The sequence below is a fragment of the Neopelma chrysocephalum genome, unplaced genomic scaffold (assembly GCF_003984885.1).
Source record: "Neopelma chrysocephalum unplaced genomic scaffold, ASM398488v2 Primary Assembly neopelma1_26b, whole genome shotgun sequence".
Classification (NCBI taxonomy): domain Eukaryota; kingdom Metazoa; phylum Chordata; class Aves; order Passeriformes; family Pipridae; genus Neopelma; species Neopelma chrysocephalum.
Window position 1 is genome coordinate 1,572,208 of NW_020897696.1, and position 19,085 is coordinate 1,591,292.

Below are 19,085 nucleotides of genomic sequence, written 5' to 3' on the forward strand. Positions count from 1 at the left end.
GATGTGATTTTCCATGTTTTACATACAGTGTCATCATTGCTTACCATATTATTAAGAGCACAACTCCAATAATACAAAGGGATTTTGTGTCCCTTACACTTTGGAGTAACATGGTCTCTGGCTGTACTCCTCTAAAAGTATGTTTTGAGTGTTTGATGATTAATCACTGCAAATTTCTAGCAATTCTAAGTGTTGAGCTGGTTTTTAATAATATTGCTGATGGGTATACTTGAATGTTTTAAATTGAGGTCAAAATACAGGTAATGCTCCACTTAGGAAATAACGTTTGTTTTTTTTGTTCTAAAAGCATTCTGTACTGTTCACTGAAAATGCTTTATCTCGGAATTGTATTTCAGAATGAAAAGAAAGTTCTATTCATGGGATGAATGTATGAATTTGAGAGAAGTCAAGGTAAAGTCGTGAACAAACCATGTTTAAAAATAAGTGTTGTTAGGCTTGCATGGAGGAAAAGGGCAGCTGCCGTGTCCAAGCATAAGGCCAAACTCTTTAAATGGTGACAGATTTCACAAAACCATGGGCTGCTCTTACTTTTAGAGGTCCTGCTGCTTTGTGGAATACCCCACTATTCTCAAGCAGTGGCCATGTCTCACAGCCAAGCCTCTTGTCTTTGAGAGAAGATAAAGAAATTGATTTTGTATGTGTGTATTCCTGTGGTTGACTATCCTGCTCTTTCATTTTATTTGCAGATTTCTAGGTATATCTCCATTCTTTATATCTTGTGTTTGGGGCATTTGTAGAAAGCACTGGGATTTTTGGCCAGCCAAGTGATAGAATAACACTTGAAATCCTGGGCTTAAATTCTGTATTTTGGGCATCTGGGCATTTTCTGTATATACAAAACTCCCTAACAAAGGAGTTTAGATTTAACTTATTGGAGGTTTCACATAATCAGTATATCCAAAAAGTACATCCATAAGAAAATCCTTGTTCATTAAAGTCTCATGCCAAAAAGAAAAAAAAATGAATGCTGGGTTTTCTTATTCAGTTCAGTGAGCAAGAGCTGTTACAGCTTCAGATCTGTCTTTCATTGTAGGGAATTAGGTTTTTATGCTAATCTTCTCTCCAGCTCTGATGTAATCCCTATAAATAGGTTTAAACTACTATTAATATAGTTGTTGGGTTTATTTTGAAATTAAACTGCTATTTTGTTGTTCTTTGAAACAGACATTACGAGATAAATAACAGTATCAGATGAATATGTTTTGTGTATTCTGTACTAGAAACTTACATGTTAAAAATTTAGTTCTGATAAGGAATCAAGGTCACCGTGGAGTTATCTGAAGCCATATTTTGCTCTGTTACAGTCTCTGAAGAAGCTAAACCATGCCAATGTAATAAAATTGAAAGAAGTCATACGAGAAAATGACCACCTTTACTTTGTATTTGAATATATGAAGGAAAATCTCTATCAGTTAATGAAGGATAGGTATGTCTTTTTTCGCAGAACAAGCAATGTGCTATCATGCTTTATTTAATGATTCTCATACTACCTTGAAGACCACATTGGAATTTCTGGGTTTGGCTCTTCTTGCAGCCCTGTTGATGTTAACAGGAGTTGCTGCACCTGCTTATGAGGGTAAAATTCTGCATTGCTCTGTGTTAAAAGATTGCATATTTTAATGCTTTTGGAAATAAGTTTGATCAGTTGTTAACATGATAGTTTGCATGCCTTTGTGTAGACCCATGAGAGAAATTCCAAATACTTTTTTTTTTCTTTAATAACCTTCACTTTAATGTATGAAGGATTGGATAAGCACTGTTCATTCTACTTTTGCTCATGGGTTTGGCTTAATGTGGGGATGCTCGTGTGCGTGTACATGCATAAAACCAACCTACATATAGGTTAACACTGATGTTGCAATCTTGGACAAACAGCACATAGCAAGACTTGCAAGGTGGACTTTGGAATAGGATCTGTCTTTGCAGTAACGTCTTTCTTTGCAGAATGCTTTTGCCTTTAATGTGTGTTTCCTTCAGACTTTGTCATGCACTTTTACCTCCTAATGTGCCGAGCTCTTGGGCTGATGTCCTGGGATAGCTGCTAGCGATACTAGCACAGAGTTACTTTGCAGCTGAGCAGCACTGCTCTCAATCAGGGTTCCCTTAAGGGTACCACTGGGTGACACCCCGACCAACAGTGCTCACTGTGCGGTGTCTGCCTTGCTACGTTACTGTGCGTTCCATGTTCACCTGGTCAAGCACACTGCCAGCCAGCCAGCTTCTGCAGAGAGATAGGATCATGAACCTCTCAGCAGAGAAGTTCCTCTGCAGCACTTACAGTGAGTGAAACTAAGGTCTGGTAGAGTTTTGAAGTGAGAGCTAGTTGAATATGTCTTATTTTTGTGCACAAGACTTGGTGGGTCTGTTTTCATCTGTTCATGATGTGTCATGCAAAATGAAGAAATGGGTGTATTCTGAAGATACATTATTTTTTCTTAATTACATGAAGTTGTTACTCTGTTTCTTCACAGAAACAAGTTGTTCCCTGAGTCAGTCATCAGAAACATGATGTATCAGATATTACAAGGGCTGGCTTTTATCCACAAACACGGTAGGTTTCATACTAGAGTTTAACTGTGTTGCACTTTTTTTTTAGAAAAGAAGATCATGCGTAGAAATAACATGAATAAAAATATCTAGCAAAGGCTATTAACTATCTATAATAAAATATTCTTATCTGTTTCAAGTATGGTGCAGTTTTAAACCATGCCTTACTACTCTTTGTTTTCCTATAATTGGATTTTCCTTTCTTTTGGAAAGCATTGGATGTTGTTCATACAGTGTTCAATAGTTCTTTCTACCTTAGCTACTAGATGAATAAACAAACTGTAGAAACTTTTATGCTGTGCTATACTAAACAATTCTGCTTCCTTAAAAAGATCTGATCAAGGAGCATTGATACATCAATACTTTTGTGTTCTGATACTATAACTAATAGGATACCCTACATATAAAAAATACTTGTATATAATATACATATAATAATGTTTTATATACATATAATAATGTAATATACATATAATATAACTTGTTCATTGAGAAATTCAAACAATATCCTTATCGAATACAATCTGAATTTATTTTAATACAATCTGAATATATTTTAATAGATGGGATGTTTCTAGGAATTACAGGCACAGTCTAAATTAGAGGTGCAGGGTGCTCACAGCAATAGAAAGTTTCACAGAGTTTGCAAAACTCTTAATTAGCTGAAAATGAAATAAGAAACAATGTTCCCAGTGAAGTCTGATTGACTTTCATGTACCCCGATAAGGCCCGTTGATGAATTCAAATAAATAATTAGTTCTGTTCAGTATTATCAAATACCCAGAAATTGCCATTTGCTTGTCTTTCTGATCAAGATCATATACTGTTCTCTGATTGTTAGCATCCTCTTTTCCTTCCGCATTTCTCCATGAAATCAATGAGAAAATTAGATTTTAAGAAAAACTTCAAATTTTAAGGTAAAATATTAATATTTTGATTTGACCATGTTTGAGGATGAGAGGTATGATAAATCTGAATATTCACATTTCACTGTAGTAGTTTCAGCCAACTTCTTAGAGTGGTTTTCAATTTGTGCACGCAGAAGTTGAATGCTTTATTCTAGCTTTATTCTAGCAAGTGAATTTCCAACAAGTTAATGTATAATATAATAAATTGTGTTCCAATTAATTAGTAGAATTGATTTGCTTAGCGACTTAACCACTGCCCAAGTATAGAGGTGCTCAAGCCAACAGCAAGCACTGAAGAAACTTTATGTGCCTGCATTACTAATAGTTAGTATTCCTGAGCAGAATTTGGATCTCTTTTATATGTCTGTATCTCCACGTTGTTGTCAGAATGATAAGTAACTAATTAAAAAATCATTCAAGGAATTTTATGAATCAAGTAAGTGTGTCAGATGCTCAATTTTTCCATTATCCAAAACTGAAAAATCAGTTGTAACTTTTGCAAAAGATTTCATTCTGAAATTGGTTTGGTGCAGAAATTGATGTTTCTGCAATAGCCAATTAATTTTCCTTAGTGTGCTCATGACTGTATACATTTGTTAATTTAAGAACACTTAGTGTAATATTCACTGGAGGGAAAATGTGTGCACTTTTTGGGGGAGGGCTACAATTCTTGTATGTTGAATTTATACTAAAAAAATAAAGAAAAAAAAGACAGGAAAAGACTATATTCTTCTAAAACATCCTAAAGTAAATATTGGATTATTCTATTAGAAGGTGCTGCTTTAGAAGTGATTACATGATGATTTGCCACTCTTTTTTGTCTGATCCTCTACAGGATTTTTTCATAGAGATATGAAGCCTGAAAACCTTCTCTGTATTGGACCAGAACTTGTGAAAATAGCAGATTTTGGTTTGGCTAGAGAACTAAGGTCTCAGCCACCTTACACAGATTATGTTTCTACCAGGTGGTAAGTATATTAAGAATTTAATACATTAGCTTAACTAATTACCTTTCTATTACCACTTTAATTTATCTGTTATTTCCTTCCATCCTCATAGGTACCGTGCTCCTGAAGTTTTGCTGAGATCATCTATCTATAGCTCACCTATTGATATGTGGGCAGTTGGCAGCATAATGGCTGAATTATACACACTAAGACCTCTTTTCCCAGGCACAAGTGAAGTAGATGAAATCTTCAAAATTTGCCAAGTACTGGGGACTCCAAAGAAGGTAAGACTTAAAAAGACTCTTACAGTTGTATTTTTAAAACAAACAAACAAATTTTTACAAAACATTGTGTTATCTATATTTCAGAACATACATATTGAATTATTGGTTTAGTAAGTTTCCTGAGGCTTAAGGTTTTCTCAACCATATTTCATTTAAGCTTCCATTATGGCATGTAATGCTAGTCCTTTGTTGTATATTAGCATCTGCTGTGTATCATACCATTATGTGTAGCCTTGTTCTCCTCTGGTGAAAGCCAGATAAAATTGTTTAATTTAGTTATTTAAAGCTATTCATATTGGAAAGCAAATCAGAAGTCTCCCAGGATTTCATTTGCCACAGCCAATATGCTTTCCCTTCTTGAAAGTGCAATTTTTCTGTGGTGGCACCCAGAATTTAGAGCTAGTAGAAGATACGATAAATAAGACAAATTATGCTTTTCTTTTGAATTTGATCTCAAACACAGATATGTCATAAATATTATTAGCAATAAGAAGTAATGGAGGGAAAATGTGCAGTCTTTTAGAGAGGAAACAATGTTTTTCAGTTACTTTCGGGATGGGATAAATACTATTTTAAATTACAAGGAAGGTTTGGTTAGGGCATATAAAAATGTATGCAATTTTTAGCAAATGAGTATGTGAACATGCAAGAAAAGGATAAGCTTACCTTCAAAATTTTGAATAAACTGAAAAAAAGACCATATACGATTAAATAATTTTGGAGACTAAGATAAGAAATGGCAGATGTCTGTCAGTACTTTATGGATGCAAGCAGAGCTTGGTGACACAACTGACTGAACACAGAGTCTCTAGATCTGGAAAAACCTAAGGGTGGGAGAGAAAAACCAGTTTCATTAGTGTTCTACTGATATAAAATATAATTCTTGTCTAGTAATGGAGCTGTTATCGATAGAGAAGGAACTGAAAACTTAGAAATAGATTAAACTTAGCTAGGAACATGAAGAGCTTGAAAGTGGTGGGAAGACATCCAAGAGAACATACTGAGAAACAGGTGCAAACTCGTGACAGAGCAGAGGATAAAAGGTCAAGTGGAGAGTTACAGATGGTATGTTGTGGAAGAGAAACTTGACTCTAGATGACTAAGTGAAAATTGGTATGATGTGTAAAACAATGCTTGCCATTACACAGTTATGCATCAAAATAATGCGGAATATGAGGAGTATTTTAGGACTTGTGTTTTCAAATGCAGATGTGAAGTTTCTTAAGCAGATCACAAGTCTAGGATACTAAGAAGAACATTTTGATATATATTAAGAATATCTGTGAAAGAGAGCAACATGCTAGCTTCAGGAACACTTTCAATGTATAGCATAAACACCATAAAATTCTAGAAGTGCAGGGAAGGGTTTTCATTTTGTAGAGCAATAGCTGAGCAGCACTGAGCTGACCACTGTGTTTTTTCTCTAACCTTACAAGTAGTTAACAGAAGCAAATTATGACTGTTTAGAGTGTCATTCCCTGACTAGGAAGCTTATTGCTTGGGAAAGCAGGGAGCATTACCAGCTGAGTATTTCAGAGAAAACTGTAGCCTCCAATAAAGACCCTAGGGGTTAGAGACAGCGTAAGTCAGCCCTCTACGATCCGGAAGCTGTAATTAGTTCCTTTGTGCCCCTGTCATCTGCTGGGCAGACTTGGGAATTTTCTCTCCTTACCACAATGCTAAAGGCATTCTTCAGGGAGATCAGTGTGTTAGAGGAGTACTTAAATATTATTATAGGAATTATCACAACAAATAATGTATTTGTTTCAAGTGAGGTACTGTTCTGCATTCTGAAAAACAGAAGTAGTTATTTTAATAGTGTGATTTTGCAGATAGTTTTACAAATAGTATTTTTTCAGACACAAATTTTGATTAATTCCATTATCCCACAATAAGGAATTACAGGAATTATGCACAATAGTTCATTCCAGTTTGCCTTCCTGTGTTTAAGCCCATGATACCATACTAATGACTTCTGTGAATTTGGGTGTTTTAAATAGTGACAGGCAACTTTTTTGTGTTATTTTATAAATTACGTTGCTTTATTTTATAAATAAATTGCACCACTCAAGTACTGGCAGTGATGGTGCACTTCTAATTTTATTTTTTTTTAATAAAAATGTATTTTTCATTTTTGCTCTTATACTGTTTTCACCCTATCCCTATACTTCACCAGTTCAACATTCAGCCCTTGGTACTTCATTGTAAACAGTTCCTTTATCACTACTTCTAGAAGACAGAATGTCACCAAATCTAATAAAGGAGGACAGTGCAGTGGAGGAGGAAAGAGTCTTTCTCCATTAATTTAAATGAACAAACTATTCTCTGAGGTGGAATAGGAAGTCACTTGAAGTCTTGAGACTTATTTTAACCAGATGTGGTTTATAATTATATTTGAGTTCTTTGGTTACCATGGACTGTGCTAACAGAGCTAATACTGTTGTACATAAAAAGATGAGTAATAGCTAACATGGTATCTTAAGACCAAATTCTATCAAATCAATCCAATTTGCCCTGTAGCAGAGTAATAGGCTTGGTGGATAGAGGAAAAGCACTAATATCCTACATTGTCTTCAGTAAGGCTTCTGATGCTGTTCCTCACAACATTTTCATCAGCATATATATATACAAACTGCGCAAGTGGATACCTGTTTTGAAGGCCTTCTTCAGAGAGTAAACTTCACTGGTTCTCATTCAAAATAAAAGATAGATTGAATAGAACTCAGGAGCAGTTCTGCATCTGATGAAATTTTTGAAATTGAATTCAAGTCCTTCGGATGGAACAGATTTTACTTCTTAAGTTGGTAGATAGGCTGAGAAGGATTGAGAATGTTAGAAAATAAGATTAGAATTTAGAGAGTTTTTCAAATAAAATTAGAGATGTAGCTTTACAGAAATTTCTACAGTAATGTGTTGAGTGCTGTACTTAGGCAGGAATAATCAGTTACATAAATATTTGTGGATAACTATCCAGCTAACACATCTGTAGAAGAGGCCATAGGAGATATATAGTGTATTTTATGTCAATAGTATTTTGTTGCAATAAAGACAAATACCATACCAGTGTGTAGAGAAAGGAGTATTGCTCATGGACATATGAACTAATCTTTCTGTTTCACTTGCTATATTACATCCAGTTTAAAGTTTCCCTTTTCAAGAGAAAAAGATCAGAGTCTAGAGAAGAAATAAAACTTTAAAAGCCTCGACCCAGGAATTGTTTGGGTTTCTTTAGCCTATACAAAGGACTACTGGAAGAAAAGAAGAAGAAATACATCTTCTAATGTATAAAAAAGCTGTTCTAGAGGGAAGAAAGAAGTAGTATTCTTGGTATCTATGGATGATGCACTCTTGTCCTTCAGGTAGAATGTTTCCAAGTGTGGTATTCACAACGATGGTTCCACCTTTACCTACAGGAGAGCTTGAGAAGGACTGCCAGAAACTGGAAGCTGATGTTGTATTCACTAGTGTTGTAACAATTGTAATGGGTAATAGGAATGCTTGTTTCCAGCTATTTAGCAAGGAGCCATGCAAACCAAGCATAACTCAAGCTGCATTAATTTTGATGTAATACTTCAAAGATACATAGTCTTTGTTCTTTTTTAGTATTAATTTTTCTTTCCTTTAAAACAGAGTGACTGGCCGGAAGGATACCACCTTGCTTCTGCCATGAATTTCCGTTTCCCACAATGTGTCCCTATAAGCCTAAAAACTCTCATCCCAAATGCAAGCAATGAAGCAATACAGCTCATGAGTGACATGCTAAACTGGAATCCAAAGAAGAGACCTACAGCAAGTCAGGTCTGAGCAGATGAATAATTAAGTATAAGGCTGAATTTTCTTGCATTGTTAAAAAATTGTAGATACAGAAACCATTTGATTGTCATAATACTGATGACCACAGAAACATCTCCTCACTTTGAACACTTGTGTGGGAATGAGACTGAGTGGTGAGGAGAGAAAGTTCTAAACCTGGCTCAGCAGACATCATAAACTCTTCAGTTATTTCTGCAACGTTGTCTTCTGTATTGGCATATTTTAAAACTCTCTCCATACAGAACAGAGAAAAAGCTGAGCCACAAGTTTCCTCAGTTGTGTTCTATAAGTCACTTCTGCTACCTTTGTTTTCCTCCCCATCTGTGCAAAGGGTGTTATTGAAAACTACGCTTTGCTTTTTGTGAAGCTGCAGATGGAATACAGTATGGAAGAGCTAAGGATTATTTTTACTTGGAGGTGGAATGTAAATTGCACTAAGTGATAAGGAAAGAACTTTGTGAAGAACATACCAATAGATCACAAAGGTCACAGTTTTTCTCCAAGTTGATTTGAAGAAAACATATTTCAACTACCAAAGATGGTTACATTCTGTGGATTTATTTTTTTTTATATTCATACCTAATGCAATCCTATTTAGAAGTATAGGAAGGAAGTATAGAGGAAATTGGGAAAGAAAAGACATATTGCAAGTTGGATGTAATGTAAGTGATTCAGAAGTGGTTAAACAGATGGTACCAAATACAGCAACCATTTCTATCCACTTTATAAAGCATAACTATTGTACAGCCACTGAGATCTATCTGTAGTCCACTACTATGTATCTCTACACAAAACACTGTATGGTGCCATATAAAAGCAAATAACCAGCTTTTACACAAGTGAGTTATCAAGGAAGCAGCTGCAGCAGTTGTGCAATTTACAGTCAAAAGAAAGAGTTTAATGCATATACATGGTAATGTGTAAAAGGCAGCAATTCTTGAGTGTAGCTGAGGCAAAATACCTCTTTGAGAACTAACAAAGAGTAGGATCCTACCCAGAAGGAGTAGCAGAATGTGCTGTTTTGACATAGAAGTAGGTGTGTTACTAAGGTGTGTCCAGTGGTGGACATGAAAAGGTCAGAGTAAAAGGATGAAATAAACATCTGCCTTAAGACAGACATTGTAGTTTCCTAATAAACACCATGAAGACACAGCAAGCACAGTGAATGTATTTCAAAGCAAAACAAAAGCAGGGAAAGCTGGTGATAAGAAAAATGAGGGAGAAACTTTGCTCATTAACATTCTGTAATTGTAAAACCCATACATGGCAATCATCTCACTTCTTTTTTTTACTTGGTTTTCTTTGTTTTGTTTTGTGGGTATTTTTGTTTGTTTGTTTGCTTTTTGTTGGGTTTTTTTTGGGGGGGTGTTTGTGGGGATTTGTTTTGTTTGGGTGGTTTTCTTACCTGGGGTTTTTTGCCTTTGTTTGTTTTTGTTGGGGGTTTTTTGTTTGGTTTGGTTTTTTTAATTAAAAAACCCCAGACTGTTCCTTGAGTTGCCAAAACATAGTCAGCAGTGGAAACATGCAATAAAGCATGTGGTAAAGGTAGTGGAGACTACTTGTTTTAAAATTGAGATTTATTACTGCATGAATTTAGAATGGTGTTGAATGTAAAACACACCTCAAAGCACAGACTCCACAAAACCTAGCAGTAAAGGAGGGAAAGAAAGGACATGACTGCTGTAACATGCACAATTGGATCCTTCTTACTAAGTTATGATGGGAAGACTTTGAAACACAGAACTGCCAGTTATCAATACACACTGTTTACATATGATCTCATTATGCATCCATCCTGCATCTGTGCAGGATTTGCTTCCTTAAATGTTTCAGAAACCTGCTTAGATCCTTGCTGAGGTTACCAAAATCAACTTTTTGAAGTAAAATTAGTATGTTATGTCTTCTTCTCCAGGCTTTGAAGTATCCTTACTTTCAAGTTGGCCAAATTTTAGGACCTCCTCCAAAATATCTGGAGAAGCAGACTCCTATTAAACCGGTTCAGCCAACAGAGCCAAAGCCAGCTTTTCCTAAACTGGAAGCTATATCCAAGCCAGAACCTCTGTCTTCACCTGATTTACCTGACAAAACAGAGCCACAGCCCCTGCCAAAGGTTAACCACCAGCCTCTCCAGCAAATTCAGTTGCCTCAGAATACAGCTAACCAGCAAGTACCAAAGCAGCAGCAGCCACAGGCACAACCATTTTTTCCAATTATCAATAAAAATTCATCACCTGTAAGTTGTCTTTAATAACTACTTAGATGGTTTTATTAAAAGTTCTTAGTATATTCAACCAGGTGATTACTTGTAAATTGTCCTACATTTTGTTAGAGGAAATACAAATAGATAAGTAGGAACTAATAGAGGATATGCCAGGTCGCTTACTAAAATTTTGCAGCCAGTCAGAAGAAAAGATTGCTTGGAACAACAATGTGTGTTCATTTATAATAGCCCTTACTGACATGCTTATGCAGTAACGTAGTCATAAAAGCTGTGACTTATTGACCTTTGAGAAACAATTCACAAAAATACTGTCAGTATACAGGAGAGAAGTGGAAAGGGAGAACTTCTCTTGCCTCATGCAGGAAAATACCCAAGAAGGTTTATCCAATTCCTAACCTTGCAAGAATTTAACAATTAATATTTTTTTGTAAGATGAATAGTAAACTTTGGTTTGTAATCTTCATTTTGCTTTTGGGTTGTACTCACTGAACTGCAATATAAAGCATGTTAAAAGTAAAAGGTATTGAGAAAATACTGGAAAGCAAATGGTAGTCAGATGAAGGGATAGTTTTTAAATTTAGTAATTTCATTGGAAGAGAATGTTAAAGAAAGGCCTGACAAGCTTCTTTTATTTGCTGTATTTACTTTGGGGCCACAGCAGTGTTCTGCACCATTGTATTCTATTTCTCGAAGGTTCATCTACCACTGTTTAGAGCACAAGTTCAACAAGATACCAGCAGTAGAGGCTGAACACTGAACTGGATCTGCAAATAGAATGTTAACCTCACTACTTTAGGTAGACTTGGGCAATTTAAGGATGAGAGTCCAAAAGAACTACACTCAAAATACATGCTGGCATTATTGTTATAGTTTGTACTTAAAGTCATTCTGAGACTATGACCAAAACAGGCACAACGTAACGAGAAAAATTCCGTCAAAGTCTTTAACCAGTATTCAGAAAGTAAACTAGATAACAAAATATAAAATTTTAGAATGGAATTAAAGCTTTTTTTTTTATTATTTAAAATAGAAACAAGCAGCTAGTGGCCCTCTGAATGTTGCACTAGGTCCTAAAAGCTGCAGAAGACGATGGGGTCAGACTTTGGTAAAGGCTATGGATAGCTGGGATGACTTGGATGACCCTGAATTTGGAATGTCATGTTCAAAGAAGCCTAGCATTGCACTGTTAAAAGACAAGAAAAACAAGGAATTTATTTTTAGGTAGGTCCTACAATTATGAAATTGTATTTTCGTTTAGCAAACAGTCCAGTAGATTTATAGATTGATTAAGACAAGTCTGCTAAAATTCAAGTCACCAAAATTCTGCAAGAATGCCAAAAGCTGTATGAGCAGACCAGCTTTGGGTGTGGTGTTGATATGGTGCTAGTAGTATCCCAACACAATCAAATTTGCTTTCAGGCACTACATGGTTTAGGTGTTTCTTGTGTTATTAAGAAAATGTCTGCCTTACTAAAATCAGACATACTAACATAATTTCCTTTGTCTGTTAAGTGATACTGTGTTCTGCCAGTTATCCCCTTATTCTGTACTGTTGGATACACTTATTTCTTCAAATACCAGGTCAAACTCTCATGAGGTATTAGATTTGGCTGTTACTTTTTGGAAATAGACTCTGCTGATGAAAGTGGGATAACTGAAGAGCACCCTATTCTTCAGGCTAAGGTCAGCTTGTGGTATTCTGAGATGGAGGTGTTGGTCACATTGTTTGAAAATTTTGATCTTTCAGTGTGCCAGAACCAAAGCCTTCATGCTGTTTCCAGCCAGGAGGGGAAAATAAAGTTCTGATGAGAAATGATTCTGGAAGATCAAATACATCAGCAAAACAGTACTATCTGAGACAATCAAGATATCTACCTGGTAAGGTTAAAAGTTAATACGTATAGAAAATACAAGGTGGGCACAATCTACATACAGTACATTTAAACTTTGGATTTCTCACTGGATAATTTAACTGTTTATAACCAGGCTAAATTTTCAAGCTTTGGACTAAATGCCTTTCCCAGAACATATTACAATTGATGCAGAAGTTCATGGCTATGTAAACATGGCTTGTACACCGTAAAAGTTCACAGGACCTCTTATGACCAGTAACATAAAAAATCCTCAGTAATATAAATCCAACATCTCTGGGACTACTAGGAATATATCCTGATTGACCTATAAGCAAGTGTGTCTGAGGACTGAATAAACTACATATATTCTCTTCATCAGGAACCACAGTGATAGGACAAAGAGTAATGGGTTCAAACTGAAAGAGGAGAAATTTAAATTAGATATATAGAAGAAATTCTTTACTGTGAGGGTGGTGAGGCACTGGAATAGGTTGCCCAGAGAAGTTGTGGGTGCCCCATATCTGGCAGTCTTCAAGGCCATGTTGGATGGGGCTCTGAGCAACCTGATCTAGTGGGAGGTGTCTCTGCCCATGGCAGGAGTGTTGGCATTAGAAGATCTTTAAGGTCCCTTCCAACCCAAACCATTCTATGATTTTATACATATATAATGCATATTTATCAGTTTTGCAGTGTCAGGAGGTTGGAGGTCTTTACACAGTTAGCCTTCTTTGTAGGAAGTGTTTAGAAATATCAACCACTGGCACTGGTAGGAATTCACACATTCACTTCCCCTCCCCGGGTATCTTTAAAAATAGATAACTTAGTCTAAATCTGGGTGCTTTTATCGGGAAAATAACATGAAATTATGTAATTGCTAGAAATGAGAATGGAAAGGAGGGGAAAGCAAAGAGAATGTTTCCTTCAATAAGTATTCTAAATATATACTATAATCAAATTATTTTCTTGGTGTCACTTAGTGTCAGTTATTTGTTAGCATGATGCTTTGTACAGTTCCAATAAGCATATCATGACTTCTGCTGTAATCCACATGTGAGAATTTAGGTGGCTCACAAAGGAATTCCTCATTGTCAGGCAAGTTGTTTTGTTACAACATATCATTAATTTGTCAGGAATTCATTAGGGCAATGATGACTTCTGAATATGAAATCACTTCCTGAGTGTTAAATAGGATGCCCAGAGACTCAACAGTTTAAGTCCAAAAGAAAAGAAAAAGAAAAATATAAAGGGCGAGGAGCTTCCCTATCTAAAGGTAACACAAATGGAAGGTTCATCTATATTTCTTATCTTCTTTTAAGCATGATTCTAGTGTCTCTCTGGTTTTCAGTAAGAAAGGCATAGATGTAAAAAATAATTAATTCCAAGATTTAAGGGAATAATAGCTCCAAGGAGCATATTTGTTATTTATACATATTACTTCAGTTCTGTAACCAGCAGATCTGGGAGCTGTTTTCGTGCAGTGTAATCCCCTTAAGTCTTGTAATGCTCCTAACATGCGAAGTAACAAGAACCTCTTTGTCCTACTTTTTAACTTAACCCTTAAAGAAATAGTTTATTTTCAGTCTTGAGAACCCTAGTTTTTGATAGGTATTTTTAATTTGTGTTAATTTTTTGGTAGACAAAAATATCAATAATGCGATTATGGTTTTATAGAAACCAAGTAACTGTACTAAAAAGACTGTTAAAAGTTCTCTTGAAAGCATGAAGAGAATTTTTCTTAAATCAGTGTCACTAGCTTAGCTTAAAAATCTAACCTAATAAATGGACATCGTTAATTTACATTAATGGTGTTCACGTTATAGCACAAATAATTCAGTGTTGGTTCACTGTTCTAAAAATGTGCATTTTTCATGGGTTTCATAATGTTTGAAAATTGATATTTATAACATTATCTATCATTTGTTTTCTAAGGTGTAAACCCAAAGAGTGTCTCTTTAGCAGCAGTCAATAGAGAAGGATCACAAGGAACCTGGAACAACCAGTTGTTTTCTAAATCACTGGCACATACTGGAGGAGGATTGACTTTCAGCAGAAATACTACAGGTAAAAGTGTAATTGAAAATGATCACATTATATCTCATCATACTTTATTTAATTAATTTAGTTAAGACCATCTGGTTTAAATTCTGTGGTTAAGCTTAGCTTCTAAGCTTTTTTTTCCTCTTGTTTTAACAAATGACTCAACAACTTTTTCAAATGTAAAACTATGTATTTTGCTTTCAGAACATTAAGAAGGTATAGACCAGCCACTCTTTATAAAGTTTTCTCAAGATAAATTTTGTCCATAATCCTCTTAGACCATAGGCACTGTATTTAAGCAAATAGTCTGACCTTATTACTGCCTGCTCAGTGTGCTATGGAACATTAGCAAACAGCAGTGTCACCTGCGAAAACAAAATGGTGAGTGGTGTGCTCATGTAATAAAAGTGCTGCCTAATATTCTAAATATGTCTTTTATCTGTTTACTAGCCTTGTCCTAAATACTGTGCTGCAGGAAAAGTCCCCTTATTTTCAGGAACTTTCAGGGAAGTTATTTTTGGGAGTATGTTTTGTGAAGTACACTATTAGTGAAGACCAAGGCTAGTTAAACAAAGTTTCATTCTTGCTTGCTTTTTTCCGCCTCAGTTCTTTTACATCACCTAAACAGGTTCTTCTTACCCTTTTTCTAAAGTTCTGTCTTTCCATCTTTTTCTTCCTTTCATTTTCCTTACCTACAGATGAGAACTTAATTATACCTATTGAAAAGCTATCATGCAAAGAAAGGTTTAATGAAAAATTAGAAGATCCAAAAGGTAATTTATAGCAATTGTAGCCTAGTTCTTTGTATGTTTCTTATCTTTTACAGTTCCCTGTAAAACAATTACGTTTATAATGCATGTTCCTGATGATCATATGCTTCCATTTGCAGTTGTAATCTGTTTTGTCAAACCTTGCTCTCTTCATTGTGACTTCTGGATTCTTGGCACTTACTGTCTTAAAAGGCAGAGAGTATTTTATTATCCTAATTATAATCCACAGCAGGTCACTGCCCTGTTGCTGGATAATGGTGAAGAAGTGATCCTTAAGCAGCATGTGCATCTCTCCTGAAGGACTGCTTGTTCATGACAGGACTTGGGACTTGCACCATTTCCTGCATTTGGATTCTCTACCTGATTCTTACACTGATTTTACAGTGCTGTGGTTGAACAGATTTTGGTGGAGTTACCTCAGCGTAAGAAGGTGGAAACTCTGGATTCCAGGCAGCCTAGCTTGTGTCTAAATACACTGTTGGCTATAAGCATTGCAAATGCTGGAATGTTTTACCTCTCCCCCTGTTCCTGCCCCCTCTGGTGTGTACTACCCATGTGACACATCTCATTGCAACTACTTGTAGGGTTTTTTGAACTCACTACCCACCTCAAACAATTCAACGACCTTATCCTTTACGAAGAATCAGGTGTGTGTTGTTTGAGATGGGGGTATGGCTTTGGCCACCCTTGTGGGACATCATGGCAATGAGTGCTTGCCTATAGACCAGCTGCCAGACCTCCTGGATGCCTGATGGATGATTACTTCTCTAGCAAGAACCCTTTCCTTTGTATGGCAGTAGTCAGAGGTAAGGAACTGCGCTTTTAAATAGGATGTTTTTAAATTTGTAGCTATTCTGTTATTTTATATTGAACTTTTTTTCCTGCTTCCTTTGTTCTCATCCAACAAAAGATCACCCCTGCAGACCGCTCTGTTTCACCCAGACTGTTCATCCTGGCTGCACTTTTTCACTTCCTGCAGAAGAAATCATAAAGGACATTGGACATTGAGAGGTAAGGAGAACCAAAAAAATGGTTGAGCAATTTTTGACAACTAAGCAGCTTTGCCGAGCTGTAGCAAAGAAGCAGATAGAAGTAGTCTTTTCGAGGTTGTATTAATCGAGGCCTGTCATGTTCTTATTTTCAGACCTCAGAATTTTAAGGAATGTTATTGAGTTCTCAGATCTGAACTACTCCCAATAGCTAGGAACTGGGGAATAAGAGAATGTGCGTGTATATATCCACAAGCAGGTGAATGAATCACTAAAACTGTGTTGTTTTGGTTTTCAGGCAAATTCCTGAAAAGGAAGAACAACTTAGAGTCTACAAGAAAGTTAAATTTCATTGGAATACTTCATTAAAGTTTTATTTTTCACCAGCTGTATTGATGCGTCATTCTTTACTGTGGAAACTGGCATTAAGTGGACAGAGGAAAGCTACATGGAGACCCAACTATTTGCAGAGCTGTGAAGTGACAGTTTGAGGAGACTGGCAAAACTGAGTTAGCTGTACGCTTTTTGTTAGTGCTCCTGAACAGGGAGGTTTGCAACAACCCAATGCAGCTGTAATTAGCTAAGGATACCTTTTTTGGGTTGTAGATGACCACTTTTGCAGCTTATAGATCCACTGCTCTGAGCTCTGACATAATCAGAGAGGACTGAGAGTGTTTGTGTGAAGAGGAACATTAGGGGATTGCACAAAGGCCAGAAATTTAGGAGACAAAAACTGTCAAAGTAGATACCGCATGTTTAGTGCAACTACCACTGAAACTATGATTAATATGCTCACATTTAATAAAGGTTAAACTACTGCGTATGGCCTTGTATTTCACAATTTAATACTACTGAACACAGAACCATACCACTAGAGAAAAGCATTTCTCTCTGGACATTGTGCCAGCACAGTCTTTATACTGTCCCAAGTGATGACAGACATGAGGAAGGTAAGAAATTTTCTTAGAGGAGGGAATCTAAGTATTGTAACAGATCCTTCTGCCACTGGACATTAATTTCAGTACTAATTTTGTGTGTATATGCACAATGCTTCTCAGCTTCCAAACAAGGATGGTTATGTCAACCTTCCCATGGTAGTACTGCTTTAAAGAAAGATCTGAATCAAAACTAGGCATAGTATTATAACCAGGGTTAAAGAAAGAGGGTAGTTGGGTCTGACCTTTATAGTAGGCAGTGGAACTGGCAGTCAACTTCAAGTGGTGCACCACTTCCCACAAGAGAAATTGGGTTTCCATTCTTTTAGATTTAGGCCAAACATGTTGAGCATAAGAGTAGGGCTGAGTGCTAGTTTTCAAATAGCTTAAACTAGCTTCCGGTAAAGCAAGTAGATGTAAGCAAAAGGTAAGATCCTATCTATCTTTCTCTAAAACTTGATGTAAACCTTTCTATGTTCACCCTTCTCTGTTGTTTTTTTCCTGCTGATCTCCAGCTTGCAAATCTGCTAAGTGCTGTAAAGGGTATAACTAATATACAAAGCAAAGAATGAATATATACTTTTTTTCAAGAGATGAGCACTAGGGAGTACTCTTGGGGTACTGCAAATATATTTTGAAGTGACTATAAAAAGTAGGCAAGGTTTTCTGAATGCCACTGAAAATTCTAAAATTCTGTAATGTCAACAGGAAATCCTGGCTTTGTAAGTAGTGCTGCTTACAACCCATCAGGAATATACACCTCATCCTTCCATAAAAAAGAAGTTGGATCAGCTGGACAACGGATACAGCTAGCACCTCTTGGTGCACCTGTATCAGGTAAGAAATATCCTTTTACCATACATAACCAAGACAAAGAGAAATGTTAATTTTCCATGCTTCCAAAGAGATTAGCCCTTAGTAAAGTTTTCCTCAAGTTTTATAACTGAAACTGTAGGGCATAAATTGTTCTTAACATAAGTGAACTGAATGTAGGTGTATAGAGGCAGTCCTGATAGCTAGAGAAATTATTGCTACTAATATTTATTAGGTAAAAAAGAAAATAATTACAAAAGGTGCAAACCTTGTATAATTCTAGAAAGTTTGGACCATTTTCTAAATTATGGCTCATTAGTGGTGATGGACTAAGCAGAACTGTAAAAATATGTAACTCCACAACTCTGTAGTAAATGGTCATGTAGACTGGACTCCATTCATCTGGTAAAAACAATGTGAAGTCCGTTCTAAATGTAACTGTTACCTTGGATCCTCTACAGTAGGGATGACATTCTGAGCACGCACTTTGTATGTTCCTAATTCAGAGAAGATGAGCAGAAGTGCTCAGGATGCAGGGGAAACTGGTTTGTGAGTGAAGATTTAGAGCTCTTGTCCAAACCCAGCAGCATGCTTCTCTAGTTACTCAGAGGAAACAGCAAGGCCCTCAACTACTGGTGAATTGTTTAACCAAAGGGCTTATGGCACACCAATCTCATATGGTCCTGCTTAAATAATGTCTTTTTGCTGATGTGCTCTTTTGAGTTACCTGTTCTCCTTAGGAATTTGCAAGTAACTTCTGAGAAGCAGAGAGGGAAGGAAGGAAGAAGATGGCATGCATATATAAAATATGCTTAGATGTATATGTATTCTGTGCCTGAGTGCATCAGAAGCCCACCAGGGAAGGCTGGAACTGCAGTTCATTATCTTATCAACTCACTGCTGGAACACAGCTGCGAGAGTTTTGATTTGTCACAGTGTGTGGATCA

At 36.2% G+C, this 19,085-nt stretch overlaps 1 protein-coding gene across 7 annotated transcripts in view; it reads left to right on the forward strand.

The window, feature by feature from the left end:
- Positions 1-19,085, forward strand: part of MAK (male germ cell associated kinase) — a 28,356-nt gene that overhangs the window by 7,256 nt on the left and 2,015 nt on the right. The window contains exons 3-16 of one of the 7 annotated variants that reach the window (XR_003533117.1): positions 357-411; positions 1,326-1,447; positions 2,493-2,572; positions 4,312-4,444; positions 4,536-4,707; positions 8,338-8,505; positions 10,433-10,753; positions 11,772-11,962; positions 12,489-12,619; positions 14,524-14,655; positions 15,330-15,404; positions 16,043-16,207; positions 16,312-16,412; positions 16,689-17,620. Coding sequence is in view for 4 of the 7 variants with exons in the window: in XM_027676202.1 (XP_027532003.1) it covers positions 357-411; positions 1,326-1,447; positions 2,493-2,572; positions 4,312-4,444; positions 4,536-4,707; positions 8,338-8,505; positions 10,433-10,753; positions 11,772-11,962; positions 12,489-12,619; positions 14,524-14,655; positions 15,330-15,404; positions 18,034-18,162; positions 18,640-18,653 (1,723 nt within the window). In the remaining 3 variants the exon portion in view is untranslated. Of the gene's footprint in view, positions 1-356; positions 412-1,325; positions 1,448-2,492; positions 2,573-4,311; positions 4,445-4,535; positions 4,708-8,337; positions 8,506-10,432; positions 10,754-11,771; positions 11,963-12,488; positions 12,620-14,523; positions 14,656-15,329; positions 15,405-15,630; positions 17,621-18,033; positions 18,163-18,639; positions 18,688-19,085 lie in introns of those variants that run through there. The other 6 variants (XR_003533118.1, XR_003533116.1, XM_027676202.1 and 3 more) reach the window with 6 other exon arrangements.